Source organism: Acartia tonsa, chromosome 5, assembly GCF_053477335.1.
Source record: "Acartia tonsa isolate MP-2025a chromosome 5, ASM5347733v1, whole genome shotgun sequence".
Taxonomy (NCBI): domain Eukaryota; kingdom Metazoa; phylum Arthropoda; class Copepoda; order Calanoida; family Acartiidae; genus Acartia; species Acartia tonsa.
Genome location: NC_137264.1, coordinates 51,539,802 through 51,557,446, shown reverse-complemented (window position 1 = coordinate 51,557,446; position 17,645 = coordinate 51,539,802). Strand labels below are relative to the sequence as shown.

Below are 17,645 nucleotides of genomic sequence, written 5' to 3'. Positions count from 1 at the left end.
AAACTTTTTTTTGCATAAGTATCTTATGAAAGTAATGATTTTATGTTAAAGAAATGTATAAACATTATCATGAACTTATTGGATTCAAGGTAAGCAATTATTTTTATTGAACCACTATACAAACACTAATTGCCATTACATGAAAAACAAATAGAAACACATTTTTAACAACTAAATCATATTTATTAGATTTCATGGGATGTAAAATATTATCCTTATTTTCATTTAGAGGCAAATCTCTCTAGTCATGAGGGGGGGGGGGAGTAAATAAGTGATTACCCCCCCCCCCTTTAAAAAAGTTTTACCCCCCCACAAATAAAAAAGCTTGGACGCCCCTGGGGTTACTCTTTGAACTCTTTATTAGACTGCCTATAAATTCTCCGGTATCATTTTTATCCCTGAGGTAGTAATTTTTTCCCCCGAGGTAACATTTAACATTTAGGTAACATTAATTTAATTAAAATATGTTTTAGTATAAAGAAATGTTCTATCGGTTTCAAACCTTTTCCATCCGATAGATCTTAAGTTTTAATTTTTTGTATTGAAAATATTATTTTACATCTATTGACGCCATCTTGGATTATGATAATTTACTGTTGTCAGAAGATTTTTTTCTAATTTTTTTTAAATTTAATTTTTACAAGGAAAAAAAATCTTTGAACTTAAATTGACCAATAACTCAAAGATTTTTTCTATTTGATATTAAAAAAATGACTAACTCGGGGAAAAATGAAAATTAAAACACATTTTAGCATAAAAATGAGTTTTTGTTTAAATGAGAATGATATTCCTATCCAGTTTTTTGTTTAGGAATGAATATTTTTTGCCCTCGTGAATAAATGATAAGCTTTCATCCCCTCCTACTTGTTGAACCTACTGACTAATAAATGAACACTATTTTAGCAACCTTAATTGACAACAAAATTTCTCTTGTATTGTATATCCATTATGAATAATAAGGATTCATTGATATTTTTAAAATAATTTACTTTAACATATTATTTATATGCGCAATAAATGATTATGTTGTAAAAATTAATTCAATTTTAGATTCTTTCATGTATTTTTAAAAGCGAAGCTTTTCTATGATTAGGGTCGGTCCGTCCGTATGTCCGTCCGAGATAGTTAGCTTTTATTCGTTAATTTAGGCATGTTAGAATTGTCCTATCGATTTCAAACTTTGCATGGTTATTCCTGTAGTAGTTAGGTACGATTTAGAAAGCGTAGCAACTCTATAATCGTTACCAGAATGTCCGTACGTCCATTTTAAACATGTTAATTTTTTTACTTTTTTAATAAAAAAATTTTATGTGATAAAATCATCCGATTGATCTGATTTTTTGATTACTGATTCATATTACAATAAGGTACAATAATTTGAGCGAAGCATCTCTATAATCAAGTATTAAACAGAATTCTGTATTTAAGAAGTTTTGCAACAAATTTACGTATAGTTTTGTCAAACCTTATATTTTCATATTTTGTATATTCAGTTCTGACACTCAACAAAAGTTAATGTTCGTCTGTCATATCGTTTCAGAGCTTCGCTTTTATGGATGTTGTCATCCTTGTTGTTTATTAAAATCACAATGCTACATATTTATACACATCATTCTAGAGTGTTATTAAAGAAAACAAGGATGACAACATCCATAAAAGCGAAGCACTGAAACGGTAGGACAAACGGACATTAACACTTGTATAGTATCTGAACTGAAAAATCGGAACATAAATGTATAAATGTCGAATCAAAATTGTAAGTAAATTTGTTGAAAAACTGCTTAAAAACAGGATAATGTTTATGAACATACTTACATTTTGGACTTGATTATAGAGTTGCTTCGCTTATAATATTGTTCTTTGTTGTCCCAGGAATCAATATACCAAAAATCAGATCAAACGGATAAATAGAACACTTAAAAATTTGGTGTTAAAAAAGTAAAAATCAACATGTTTAAAATGGACGTACGGACATTTTGGTAATGATTATAGAGTTGCTACGCTTTCTAAATCGAACCCAACTACTACAGGAATCATCATGCAAAGTTTGAAATCGATAGGACAATTCTAACATGCCTAAATTAACGAATAAAAGCTATCTATCTCGGACGGACGGACGTACGGACGGACGGACGGACGGACGTACGGACCGACCCTAATTATAGAAAAGCTTCGCTTTTAAAAATTATAGAGGAAAGTTAATTTAAATTTTGAAATGAATTTTTACTTTTCCTGAAGAGAAGGGAGGGGGGGAGTACCTATGACCAGAGGTGAATTCTTAAAAAAAATTTGCCCCACTAAAATCAGTGAGGCAAACTAAAAATTTAGAGGGGATAATTGTGCCTCACTAAAATTTTAGTTGGGCAAAAGTTTTTTTAAGAATTCACCTCAGATCTTTTAATTAATATTTTTAAATGAATTTGGTTTACAGCAGGGATCTAAATGACTGATAAATTGATGTACAATACATCCCCAATTATAATACACAAACCTTCTGTATATTACAATTAGTGGTTAAAACGATTGTAAACTTAACTAAATGAACTAATCAATTAAAATTCAATAAATTCCCTAGGGTTGTTAAGCCAACAAACAAGAAAACGTTATGATAATACTTTGGGGACTATTATAACAAGGATGACAACATCCATAAAAGCGAAGCACTGAAACGGTAGGACTAACGGACATTAACACTTGTATAGTATCAGAACTGAATAATCAGAATATAAATGTATAAATGTCGAAGCAAAATTTTAAGTAAAATTGTTGAAAAACTGCTTGATACAGAATAATGTTTATGGACATACTTACATTTTTAGGACTTGATTATAGAGTTACTTTTCTTATAATATTGTACTTTGTTGTCCCAGGAATCAGTTAACCAAAAATCAGATCAATCGGATTATTAGATCACATAAAAATTTGTTGTTAAAAAAGTAAAAAAATTAACATGTTTAAAATGGACGTACGGACATTCTGGTAATGATTATAGAGTTGCTACGCTTTCTAAATCGTACCTAACTACTACAGGAATCACCATGCAAAGTTTGAAATCAATAGGACAATTCTAACATGCCTGAATTAGCGAAAAAAGCTATCCGTTACGGACGTACGGACGGACGGACCGACCCTAATTATAGAAAAGCCTCGCTTTTAATAAACAGCCCGATGTCCCCTTCCTTCCTATTATGTATTTAGATGAAATAAAATTAACTTTTGACTTAACGACAATAAAACAGAAATTCATACTTATTTTAGTCTAAATGATTTAAATTATAACAATGAAACTTAAACAAAGCACTATTGTTTAATGGTTGCCAGGCATTATCCCACAAATCGCTTGAGGACCACAGATAAACATCTCATTTGTATACGTATTTTAGGTAAAGTAATGGTAACTGGTAATGGTAACGGCCCTGTATATTTTGACTCATCTTTAGGGGCTAGAAAATCTAGACCCAGGCCGTGGATTTTTTTTTCTCGTATTCATTCGAATCCGGTGGATAGGAACCGGTTCTCATCCATACGAAAAAACTATGTCTAGCATCGTATTATATCCAGCTTTCTACGAATATAAAAATGTACAATCATAAGATTGAAACCAGTTTTTTTACCACGTGCCTTTGGCACCTCGGGGCTAAAAAAACTGGTTTTAATCTTATAATTGTACATTCTATATCCGCGGAAAGCCGTTTATAATACGATAAAGGAAATAACTATTCTTAAATACACTTCCACGGAGGCGTGTCTTCCTTGTACCTATTTAAGTTAGCAGCGCATCTACTCTAGAAATTATTTTTCAGTATGGCATCAAAACCAACTAATATCCGGTGGATAAGAACCGGTTCTCAGGCACACTGAACAACCATGTATCGTATCGTATTATATCCAGTTTTTTACGAATATAAAATGTACAATCATAATATTAGAACCAATCTAAATCTTAATTTCAATCTTATAGTTGTAAATTTTTTAATCCGCAGAAAGCTGCTTATAGTAGGATGCGATAAATAACTATTATTTTTAGGATGAGTATACATGGGATGTTGATCAACATATTGTAAGTATCACAAAAAAAATAAATTTAGTAGATCTATTATATGACTGTTGATTTGGTGCTTTTACTCAAAGTTCCTATCCAACACTGAACCCCCTCTCCCTTATATCTATAATACAAAGTAGAACGATGTCTGTCCGTCTGTCCGTCTTTCTGTCCGTCTGTCTGTCCGTCTGAAGCTTAAGATCTCAGTAACCGCTGAACCGATTGGGCTCTACTTTTCAGGAATTATACCTACTGGTCCTGTGATGGTTTTAAGATATTTTCTTGGGGGGTGGGACACCCCCAACCCCCCTAAAAACAAAAAAATCTCCCCCCCATTTTTTTTTTTTTTTTTTTGCAGAAGATTTCCTTGGTCCTTCATATTTTTTTTGCAGGAGATTTCCTTGGTCCTTTTACGAATTTCACCTTATTTTTTTTTATCACCAAGACTCTAGGGGCTTTGCCCCAAGAGATGATAAAAAAAGTTAAGGTGAAATTCGTAAAAAAAAATATGAAGGACCGAGGAAATCTTCTACAAAAAAAAATGACCAAGGATATCTCCTACAAAAACATAAAAAATGGGGGAGGGATTTTTTTTTTTTGGGGGGGGTGGGGTTTGGGGTGTCCCACCCCCCAAGAAAATAGCCTAAAATCACCACAGGACCAGTAGGTATATACCGTGAAGAGTAGAATCCGATCGGTTCAGTGGTTACCGAGATCTTAAGCTTCAGACGGACGGACAGACAGACATCAAGCTACTTTGTATTATAGAAAACTATTATATAAAATAGTAATGTTTCTTTGTCTGTGGCTTAAGATTTCTATACCTACTGAACCGATTGAGTTCTCCATTTTATGGAATCTTCTGATAGGTCCCTGGATGGTTTCATGCTATTTAATTTTTATTATCTTTGTTTGATTTTATGTTATTTTCCTACTTTCCCTACTCCTTCGAATACAGAGCCCCTAGATGCTGTTTTTTTCAATTGGAAATAAGGAGGTCTAGTTTTTTTACATGCATAACCCCGGCAGGGGCCTTTATGTTACCCTGCAGGGGCTATACCTTCATTAAACTTACCCTGCGTGGCTACCTAATATAACCTAACCAAATCTGACCTAAAATAATCAACAAACAAACAAAACAACAATCCTCCCCCCTTATTTCAATTTATTTCAAAATATGAGGGAGCTCATATGCTCGACTAAGAATTATAAGGGAAACCGCCATTAATCTTCAATGTTTCCATTTATTTTAGTTGACCCACGGAATTTTATCCAGAGGGATATGTTCTCTGCCCTCAGATAATACTTTGTGGCGAGCGGTCAACCTAGAACCTCCAACACCAAATTACAAGTAAATATTTTTATACTGTCAGGGATCTTAAGGGATAAGACAATGGAGGAGGATAAATCATTGTATTCGAGTACTTTGGACGGGTTTGCCTTTTTTAAATTATAATAAACAAAATCACCCATTACATTGAAATTGTTTTTTCGACTCAACGTTTCTGTCGAGGTTTGAGGTTTTGATAAATTATGAAGCAACATAGCCCACAACAAGAGGGGTGTCATTTATTGCCAGGGGAGTGGATTCACCCCCTTACACTATTAACACACTCTTAAGTCGTACAGGTTATCTTTGATAGGTAAAATGACTCGAGAATCATGCAAATTTTTTTCTCACAACGCTTTTAGATTTTAATAGCTTTGACTTTTTTTACCTTAACAAAACACCCCCCATGGCTGTTTTATTAGGAGTGTTGCAAGCGGTTGTAGACCCTTATCAAGGGAGGCGTGTATCCGCCACCTTTATTTTGTAAGGTGGGGGGGGGGGGGGGGGGGGGGTGCAGTGAATACACTTCATTCTACACAGCTCTGCAAAGTATCTGTTATGAAGATTTAGATTTACCTCAAGACTTTTTTTACGAATATGTTTTAAAAATTATTTAAGTGTTTTTTTTGGCTCTTACATTTAAAAAAAACCTTCGTGTATGACCTCACATTATTTATTATTTAAAAAGATAAATAATCTATGTAAGTAAAATCCGGATATCTAATAAAAAGGTCAAAATAATCGTCATGGAGTACTTCACTAGGGCAATCAGGTACAAGCAAGAAAGCGAAGCAATTCTATAATCGTTACTAGAAAGTCGGTATGTTCTTATTATATTCGAAGATTTTTTATTATATTTTATTATATAATATATATAACTAGCGGCGGCAATTTCCCAGTTGAGGAGTGAGATTCTACCCCATCTGAAAAAATAACCCCCCCCCCGCCAACTATCAAAATAAACCCCCCCCCACCGGCATCATGAAATTTATACCACATCGTGTGATTTTGTCCCCATCATGTAATTTGATCCCCATCTTCATATTTTGTTCCTCTCCAAGAGAAACAAAATAATATCAGAGAAGGGATAAATTATTGAACAGGGGACAAAAATGAAGGATGGGGTCTAAATTTGAAGATGAGGCCAGAATTGGAAGGTGGGGTCTGATTTGATAGATGGGGGCATGATTGGCAGAAGGGGAAATAAAATCTGGGTAGGGGGGGGGGGGAGAGTCTAGAGGGGTTTGCGAGGTGAGCCTCGCGCGAAAGAATTTATATTAGGGTAGCAAAAGCTACCATGCTCCACTGTAGTGAAGCTATGCCTTTCACTCTTCTATATTTTCCTATATTTTGAATAAAATTTGAAAATGCCTCTATTTATTTTTTTTATTTCTCTTTTAAGACTTTTTTTATACTAAATCACCAACATATTCTAATACTTTACTTTACCTAATATTTTAAGATAAAAATTTGGCTCCATTGAAGAAAAAAAACAATAGTTTGTTTGAAATAGGAACATCTAGTGGCAGATTATTGAACTACATAATATACATTTTTCTGGATGTCATCAAACATAATTAGTGGTTGAGAAACACAGATGGGGTAGAAACAATGCTATGATATTAACATTGAAGCAAGGGGTTAAAACTCACACATGGAGGTCAAAAAATTAATATGGGGTCATTTTTTCATGATGGGGTAGCTTCAAGTGCTTATATCTGGAGAACCGTAAGAGATAGAGGCTTAGTTGTTTGACTGTGGTAACTCAGATTTACACAAGGAAGCCATTTATGCACAAGGGGTGTCAAAATTTGATATGGGGTATTTTTTTCATGATGGGGGTAGTTTCAAGTGCTTATATCTTGAGAACCGTAAGAGATAGAGGCCTAGTTGCTTGACTGTGGTAACTCAGATTCACATAAGGAAGCCATTTATGCACATGGGGGACCAAAATTTAATATGGGGTATTTTTTTCATGATTGGGGTAGTTTCAAGTGCCTATATCTGGAGAACCGTAAGAGATAGAGGCCTAGTTGCTTGACTGTGGTAACTCAGATTTACATAAGGAAGCCATTTATGCACATGGGGGACCAAAATTTAATATGGGGTACTTTTTTTCATGATGGGGGTAGTTTCAAGTGCTTATATCTGGAGAACCGTAAGAGATAGAGGCCTAGTTGCTTGACTGTGGTAACTCAGATTTACATAAGGAAGCTATTTATGCACATGGGGGACCAAAATTTAATATGGGGTACTTTTTTTCATGATGGGGGTAGTTTCAAGTGCTTATATCTGGAGAACCGGAAGAGATAGAGGCCTAGTTGCTTGACTGTGGTAACTCAGATTTACATAAGGAAGCCATTTATGCACATGGGGCACCAAAATTTGATATGGGGTATTTTTTTTCATGATGGGGGTAGTTTCAAGTGCTTATATCTGGAGAACTGTGAGAGATAGAGGCCTAGTTGCTTGACTGTGGTAATTCAGATTTACATAAGAAGGCCATTTATGCACATGGGGGACCAAAATTTGATATGGGGTATTTTTTTCATGGTGGGGGTAGTTTCAAGTGCTTATATCTGGAGAACTGTGAGAGATAGAGGCCTAGTTGCTTGACTGTGGTAACTCAGATTTACATAAGGAAGCCATTTATGCACATGGGGTATCGAAATTTAATAGGGCTACTCAATCTTAAACTAACCTAACTTGATCTAACCTAACCTAACCAAACTAAACCCAACCTAGGTAATTAGGTTAGGTTAGGTAATATTGAGTAGCCCTGCAGGGCTACTCAATCTTAAACTAACCTAACTTAACCTAACCTAACCCAACCAAACCTAACCTAACCAATTTTAAACTAACCTAAACCAAATAAACCTAACCTAACCCATTTTAACCTTACCTAACCCATCTTAACCTAACCTAACCCATCTTAACCTAACCTAACCCATCTTAACCTAACCTAACCCATCTTAACCTAACCTAACCCATTTTAACCTAACCTAACCTAACTTAACCTAACCTGACCTCCCCCATGTGCATAAATGGCTTCCATATGTAAATCTGAGTTACCACAGTCAAGCAACTAGGCCTCTATCTCTTATGGTTCTCCAGATATAAGCACTTGAAACTACCCCCATCATGAAAAAAATACCCCATATCAAATTTTGGTCCCCCATGTGCATAAATGGCTTCCTTATGTAAATCTGAGTTAGCACAGTCAAGCAACTAGGCCTCTATCTCTTACGGTTCTCCAGATATAAGCACTTGAAACTACCCCCATCATGAAAAAAATACCGCATATCAAATTTTGGTCCCCCATGTGCATAAATAGCTTCCTTGTGTAAATCTGTGTTACCACAGTTAAGCAACTAGGCCTCTATCTCATACGGTTCTCAAGATATAAGCACTTGAAACTACCCCCAGCATGAAAAAAATACCCCATAGCAAATTTTGGTCCCCCATGTGCATAAATGGCTTCCATATGTAAATCTGAGTTACCACAGTCAAGCAACTAGGCCTCTATCTCTTATGGTTCTCCAGATATAAGCACTTGAAACTACCCCCATCATGAAAAAAATACCCCATATCAAATTTTGGTCCCCCATGTGCATAAATGGCTTCCTTATGTAAATCTGAGTTACCACAGTCAAGCAACTAGGCCTCTATCTCTTACGGTTCTCAAGATATAAGCACTTGAAACTACCCCCATCATGAAAAAAATACCCCATATCAAATTTTGGTCCCCCATGTGCATAAATGGCTTCCTTGTGTAAATCTGTGTTACCACAGTCAAGCAACTAGGCCTCTATCTCTTACGGTTCTCAAGATATAAGCACTTGAAACTACCCCCATCATGAAAAAAATACACCATATCAAATTTTGGTCCCCCATGTGCATAAATGGCTTCCATATGTAAATCTGAGTTACCACAGTCAAGCAACTAGGCCTCTATTTCTTACGGTTCTCCAGATATAAGCACTTGAAACTACCCCCATCATGAAAAAAATACCCCATATCAAATTTTGGTCCCCCATGTGCATAAATGGCTTCCTTGTGTAAATCTGAGTTACCACAGTCAAGCAACTAGGCCTCTATCTCTTACGGTTCTCCAGATATAAGCACTTGAAACTACCCCCCTCATGAAAAAAATACCCCATATCAAATTTTGGTCCCCCATGTGCATGAATAGCTTCCTTGTGTAAATCTGTGTTACCACAGTCAAGCAACTAGGCCTCTATCTCTTACGGTTCTCAAGATATAAGCACTTGAAACTACCCCCATCATGAAAAAAATACCCCATAGCAAATTTTGGTCTCCTATGTGCATAAATGGCTTCCATATGTAAATCTGAGTTACCACAGTCAAGCAACTAGGCCTCTATCTTTTACGGTTCTCCAGATATAAGCACTTAAAACTACCCCCATCATGAAAAAAATACCCCATATCAAATTTTGGTCCCCCATGTGCATAAATGGCTTCCTTATGTAAATCTGAGTTACCACAGTCAAGCAACTAGGCCTCTATCTCTTACGGTTCTCCAGATATAAGCACTTGAAACTACCCCATCATGAAAAAAAATACCCCATATGAAATTTTGACACCCCATCATGAAAAAATTAAAAAATACCCCATATCAAATTTTGACACCCCATGTGCATAAATGGCTTCCTTGTGTAAATCTGAGTTACCACAGTCAAGCAACTAGGCCTCTATCTCTTACGGTTCTCCAGATATAAGCACTTGAAGCTACCCCATCATGAAAAAATGACCCCATATTAATTTTTGGACCTCCATGTGTGATTTTTGTTCCCCATATTTTATATACTTACCCCATATGTAATATTTTACCCCTATAACTCATAGTTTATTACCACCAAGCTTTGTTTTATACATTGAAAATTACAGGGACCAAAATTTAAGATGGGGTACAAATCACATGATGCCGGGGGGGGGGGGTTTATTTTGACAGATGGCGGGGGGGGGGGGTTTATTTTTTCACATGGGGTAGAATCTCACTCCTCAACTGGGATGGTGCCACTAGCGGCTGTGTTCCTAGAGGCCTCTTAGGGCAGGTTAAATAGAACCACTCCCTTTCAGTTTTAGTTTCTAAAGAGAAAAAAGGAAGTTTTTTTTGGGACTGGCATTATTTCTGTTGAGTGGGTGAAAGTGAACTCCCAAAAAATAGTTATAAATCTTCCTGGATATTAAAGCTTCACTTTAAAGAAGAGGCATGCTGGCAAAGCTGTTAGCGAGATTTTAAGCTGTAAACAGACAGACATCCTGTTACTTTTTATAATGATTATCCTATTCTGTTGGTTTTTGATTGTTTATTTTTAGTCTATTTTATTATATAAATTGTAAAGCTTCGCTGTTTTTGATACTGACATCCATGTTTTAATAAATTTTCCATTTTTATACACTAACAAGCAAAAGATCTTTTTTAATTGAGACAAAATTGGTCCTTCAATATAATGTTAAATACGTATTAATGTGCACGGAGGGAGGGGACATTGGGCTGTTTATTACACTAGTCCCCAAACTTTTATAATAACCTTTTCTTATTTGTTGGCTTACAACCTTCTGGACTTTTATTGAAGTTTTATTGGTTTGGTCATTTAGTTGAGTGTCTAAACGCTTTAACCACTAATTTTAATCTGTGAAGGAATAATTTTGTGTATCATCATTGGGGATGTGCTATTGTCCCTTTACATCCCCAATTAATGTGTCATGAATAAGGATGACAACATTTATAAAAGCGCAGCTCTCCAATTAACTAACTATTGAGATCAGTTGTAGAGTAACTACTCTCCTTAATGTTTGAAATTCTTGCGTTTTTACTTACAATTTTGCTGACAATTTGTTTAAACTTATGCATAAACATTTTTCTCGTATTCATTCGAATCCGGTGGATAGGAACCGGTTCTCATCTATTTGAAAAAACTATGTCTTGCATCGTATTATAAACAGCTTTCTACGAATATAAAAATGTAAAATCATAAGATTAAAACCAGTTTTTTTAGCCCGTGCCTTCGGCACCTCGGGGCTAAAAAATGGTTTCAATCTTATAATTGTACATTCTATACCCGCGGAAAGCCGTTTATAATACGATGAAAGAAATAACTATTCTCCAGTATGGTCCAGAACCGGATTTTATATAGCGGATATTAATCCAATTCAAATCCATAATAAGTATACTTTGATTGTCAAAAACTTTAATATGCTGGTCCCTAGTATAAAGTTTATGTTTAGGTTAGGCAAGGTTTTGTAATTGTTAAGAGATCCTCGAAGATTGATTCAATCTTTGTATAAATATTTTTCACCCTCAAAAATTAAATTCACTATGTCTTATCTTGCTCAAATTTTACCAGGGAACGGCAGCCACCATCTGCTGTGCGGCTAGAGAAGCCTCAAAATCAGCCACGCGGCTTTCTCAGCCACCCAATAAGCCTCAGCCTTGGTCGGCTTAAAGAAAACATAAGCCACCCGAAGTCTCAGCCGATTTCAGCCACTCGAAGCCTCATCCACTCAAAGCTTCAGCCGAAAAAATTTATTTAGCCAGAGTCAGCCTCACAGCTGTTGCTGAGAGTGGCTGAGGCCGAGTGCGGCTAAGGGTGTCTGCGGCTGAAATAAGCTGCTGTTCTGAAAACAAAGACGTTGGTATTTTCAGTCAAATTTAAAAATTTTACAGAAACTTGAGATTAAGCACTTTAAATTTTAATCCATGAGTTTTAATTTGGGGAACTTTATCTCAATAAGCATGAAAGTATCATATTTATTCATTTAAATGTAAATTGAGGTAATCCAGATATTTTAATCTAAAATAATATTGTTTTTTTATGTCTTTAATTAATCCAGAGAATTCTATATTTCAGTAGGGTATCGATAATTCGACAAAAAATCTGATGGATTAGAACCGGATCTGAGGCATTCTAAGAAATCGTGTATCGTATCATATTATTGACAGTTTTCTAGGAGTAATAAGATGTTTTTTTTGCCCGCGAATTTGGCCCCTTTGGACCAAATATCTGGATTTTTATCTAACTATCCATGGAAAGCTGTGTATAATACGATGCGATAAATAAGCCTCTGAAAAAGATTAAAGAAAATACACCTCGAGTATAGCTTCGTATATCCTAGATCCTATATTAATTTTCCTATCAGTGGATAACTGTCTATAAAACTATTTTAATTTTTAGTAGAAATTCGTGTTGGACGGGTAATGGAATTTATCATGATTGCAATAACAAGCTATGGTATAGAAATACAATGATTAGGTTAGTATAATTCAACTGTATTATAATTTACTCTACTATTTTTCTCCAATCGTAATATGTTATAATCCTATCATATAATGTAGTAAGCTTTTTTGTCTGTAGCAAAGGATCGTTCTAACTAATTAACTATGGTTACTATGGTTCTCCTTTACAGTGAAGCTTCTTATAGGTCCAAGGCATGGTTTTTAACTACTTTGAGTTAGGGTATCTTCATCCTACCAATGAAAGATGATCCCATACAACAATTTTCTTACTTTTTATTTTTAGAAGACAAATTGAAAGGGGGGGGGGTGAAAAAAATATGTGTTTTTTTCTCAGCAGTTAATAAAGATAGCATGCTAAATTTTGTGTCAAGATTTATATTACTAAGCTTATATTGTGTCCGTCTGTCTGTCTGTTATGCTCACTTTACCCTTAAAATTGGATGTTGCCATTCGTTGTTATGTATACATATTTCTATGTGTTTAGCCTTACTTAAATTCAGTTTGATTTTAAATCCCTAGTTTAATCTGGTTTTTATATTACAAAAATATTTAGAATAAGACTTATTTTGACTTTTATAAAACATTTGATATAAGTAGATAATCTCTTTAAAAAAATAATATAAGTTTATATAAGTTTAATTTAATGCCAATTGTAAGAGGATCTAAAAATTCCTATTTTTAAAGTATAATGATGTCGGTCTGTCTAGTTATTTTCGCAAAAGGCTGGAGCGATTTTCAAAAAAAAATTGACTGTTTAATAACGGGTGTTTATAGCTGAACCGTACTGTATATAAAATAGGGTTGGGCCGGATACCTAATACTGGATATTCGGCTGATTTCTAATGCCGGATATCCGGTTCCGGCCAGATATCTGGCAAGCTTTTGATATACGGCATTATAAAAATCAGCCGGATATCCGGTATCCAAATAGTTTCAATATCCGGTATCCAGCCGGTTATTGAAAATAGCCGGGTAACCAGCCAAACCGGATATCCGGCCCAACCCCAATATAAAACTTGTAACCATTAATACGAGCGGAATGTTCTTACGCTGTGTTACTATTGGTTTAATTATTGGATTGTCCATCTACACATTTTAAATCTATTTGCAGATACTATGGAGCTGGATGTAAATGGTGGCACTTTCTACCCTATGAAGGAGTAAATGAGCTAGATTCAAAGTACAGGTAGTGGAATTTCAGTATGGCTTCAAAACCGATTCTAATCCGCTACATTAAAACTGAGCCATGCTGAAAAATCATGTATCGTATCATATTATTATTAATTTTCAATGAATTATAAAATAAAATAAATGAAAGTAATACCTACCAGTTTTGTTTTCTTTGGGTGGCCAAAGAGAATTTTTTTTTTTTATTTTAGTATCCGCCAAAAACGGTCTATAATACGATGCAATTTTTTTTAGTAGCGCTACTCTATAAATAGGACTTATCCGAAAGTTACTAAGTAAATTACGAATTTGGTTTAAGAACGTTCAAGGTTTTTTTGGACATTCTAATTTGATTGGAGGGGGGGGGGGGGGGAAGTAGCACATCATTAATTCTGTTTTTTTTGTGATTTTTTATTAAATTTTTATTTGAATTCACAACGTTTCTTGACAAAATGAATCTATCAGTTGGATCATAATAAATAAACTTTGGATTTTAATAAGTGTTTTTTTTAAGGGAAATTCTACATAAACCTGGAGATAAAGGTAATCCTTATACTAAAGTAACAGGATGTCTGTTTGTCTGTGTGTTTGTGTGTCTGTACCGAAGGATCTCGCTAACCGCTGAACCGATCGGGTTCTCCTTAACAGGGTAGCTTCTCATAGGTCCCGTGAAGGTTTATAACTATTTTCTTGGGGGGGGGGGGGGGGTGGGACACACCCAACCCCCCAAAAAATGAAAAATACCCCCCCCAAAAAAAATTTAAAATTTTTTTTTACTAAAATTAAAAATGAGGGGGGGCACCCCCCCCCCCCCCCAAATTTTTTTTTTTTTTTAAATTTTTCTTTTAAAATCTAAAATAAGAAATTGGGTTATTAAATTCGACTCTCTCCTCCTCAAGTGCCCCCTAGAGGCCTCTAGGGGCGTAGCCGCTAGTTTTTTAAATAAACCAACAAGGACAATTATGACCATAAGTAATGCAGTAAAACAGCTGATTTCAATTTATTTAGTATACAAATATAAAAAAAATCTCTTAAATTTTAGGACGATTCATGGCTGTGAATAAATAGATTTAAAAGAAAACACTCATAATGATCAGGGAAGGAGGGGACATTGGGTTGTTTATTACACTAGTCCCCAAAGTTTTCAAATAACATTTTCTTATCCGTTGCCTTAACAACTGGGCACTTAAACTTTTAACGTTTTGTTCATTATATTGAGTGTCCAAACGTTTCAACCACTAATTGTAATTTCCAGAAGGGGTAATTTTGTGTATCTTCATCGAGGATCTACTAGAGTTGACTTTTAATCACTTCGAGAATTGTTATGCTTTAATTCTTTTTAAAATTGCATTTGTCTTTACTACAGGGGGGGGGGGGGTGGAACACAGTAAGTAATAGTGTCTGACTGATTATGACGTAACAAAAAAAAATAGCCAATGAGAGGCCGCTATTGACAAATGGTAAAATTTATAGTGGCCTCTCATTGGCTAATTTTTTTTGTTACGTCATAATCAGTCAGACACTATTACTGTGTTCGGGGGGGGGGGTGTCCATTAACTTATATTTGGTGGAAAGTCCCCAAACTAATAATTTATAATATTTAAATAGATTAACATTATTTGACCTTTTGTTTTATTTACTATAATTCCACTTATGATTCAAGTAGTCAAAATGTCAAATGCAAAGTAGTGCAGCTACTCTTTAATTTGGGTTTGCCTGTCCGTACGTCAAATTAGATTATACTATCTCCATGTTTCTTCTTATTCTTAGCTAACTAACAATTTATTAATTGCAGTATTTATCACCTGCTAATAAAAATTGCCTCAGAGATGGAGTTTTAAAAAATGCCGCGTTTTTTTCGACAATTTTTTAAACATTGATTGATTGAACGAAGACGATGCTGTGAGTATTGGTGCCAATAAAATTAGCCAATGAGAGGCCACTATAAATTTTACCATTGGTCAATAACGGCCTCTCATTGGCAAATTTTTTTTGTTACGTCATATTTTTTGCACCAATACTCACAGCATCAACGAAGACGATGGGATAACATAAGAATTCAAAATTTTAAAATTATTATTTTAGCTATTTGTATAATGTCTAATACAACTGAAATCCATTTTCGCTGCATATTTATTAATGCATTTATGCTGAAAATTGTCGAAAAAACACGGCATTTTTTAAAACCCTATCTCAGCTATTGCTTCGCTACTTATGGTCAAAATTGTTATTCTTTTAATACAAGAAATAGTTGGATATTTCAAATTTGGTTTGATCTAGCGGCTGGACACCTATTTAGGGGCCCTGTAGATAAAAGGGAAATAAGTGGCTATAAAAGTATCCTTAATCATTCATAGACTTAAATCCAATAATAATAAAACAGCATTAAACCTTTGCAGGACCCATATAATATATGGCAAATTTTATCCTGAAAGACTTAATAAACGGCTAGACCGATTGTTCCATAATTTTCAGGGAAGTTTTGTAATGGACCATATAAGGCGGGGGTTGATTGTTTGCATCAATTTCTCGTGTACTGTCCTTTAAGTCCCCAAAGTTGTTCATTTTTTGTACTTACTTTAGTGCAATAAAATCTAAAAATGTTTTTTTTTTTAGGTTTTGTTTCGAAAATGATCCAGAGTTTTGCAGCATTAAGCAAATCAATGCAAGAAAAAATTTAGTAATTGCTTAAGTTTTCCTCAAAGTACTTGTTGAGCCCTGAAATCCCTTATCTTATTTGGAAAATAATAAATTTGGGGGGGGGGGGGTGATTTTTTTGTATCCAGTACCCTAAACTTATAGGAACAATACCTGCGGTGCTTAGACCCTACGGGTATCCGGTATCCGGATAGTTTCAATATCCGGTATCCGGTCGGATATCTGGCCAACGCCCAATATCCGGCAAATTACCGGATAACCGGATAGTTCTAATACCCGGTATCTGGCCGAATATTGAAAATGTCCGGATAACCGGCCGAACCGGATATCCGGCCCAACCCTAATAAATATTACCCAATATGACCTAACCTAAACTGTACAAAAGCAAGAAACAAACAAATGAAAAAGAACATCACCCACTTATCTAAATTTATTTCAACAAGGATGACAACATCCATAAAAGCGAATCTCTGAAACGGTAAGACAAACGAACATAAATACTTGAAGAGTATCAGAACTGAATAATCAGAATATGAAAGTATAAAAGTTGAAACAAAACTATGTAAATACAGGATATTGATTAAGGACATACTTACATTTTGAAGATTTAATTATAGAGATGCTTCTCTTATAACATTGTACTTTGTTGTCTTAGGAATCAGTATTCCAAAAATCAGATCAATCGGATAATTTTATTACATAATTATTTGTTGCTAAAAAATCAAAAAATCAACATGTTTAAAATGGACGTTTGGACATTCTGTTAACGGTTATAGAGTTGCTACGCTTTCTAAATCGTACCTAACTACTACAGGAATCACAATGCAAAGTTTGGAATCGATAGGACAATTTTAACCTATTTAAATTAACGAAAAGAGCTATCTGTCATTGATGGACGGACGTACGGACAGACCAACCCTAATTAAATAAAAGCTTCGCTTTTAAAAATAAGGGGGTGTGGTGTGGGGCTTTCAGTTCTCAACAGGCGCTTTGGGTAGAATACACCGCTTTAAAAAAAATGAATTAATAAAAATAAAAATGTAAAAAATATGGTATTCAATGTTTTTAACGATTAGGAAGCTTGTCTATAACGTACTCGGGGATGTCTGCGTTAGTGTAGCCAAAAATTATTTTCCGAGATATTTTTTCCAAACAACTACTTCATATTACAGGATTTTGTCATCCTT

At 34.8% G+C, this 17,645-nt stretch overlaps 1 protein-coding gene across 1 annotated transcript; it reads left to right on the top strand.

Moving 5' to 3' along the window:
• Positions 1-19: 19 nt before the first annotated feature.
• Positions 20-16,574, top strand: LOC145319789 (uncharacterized). The gene is made up of 7 exons (XM_080162145.1): positions 20-89; positions 4,028-4,060; positions 5,296-5,393; positions 12,572-12,649; positions 13,745-13,819; positions 14,315-14,343; positions 16,417-16,574. The coding sequence occupies exons 1-7, from the start codon at positions 54-56 to the stop codon at positions 16,479-16,481; spliced, it is 414 nt and encodes a 137-aa protein (XP_080018271.1). The 5' UTR covers positions 20-53; the 3' UTR covers positions 16,482-16,574.
• Positions 16,575-17,645: the final 1,071 nt, after the last annotated feature.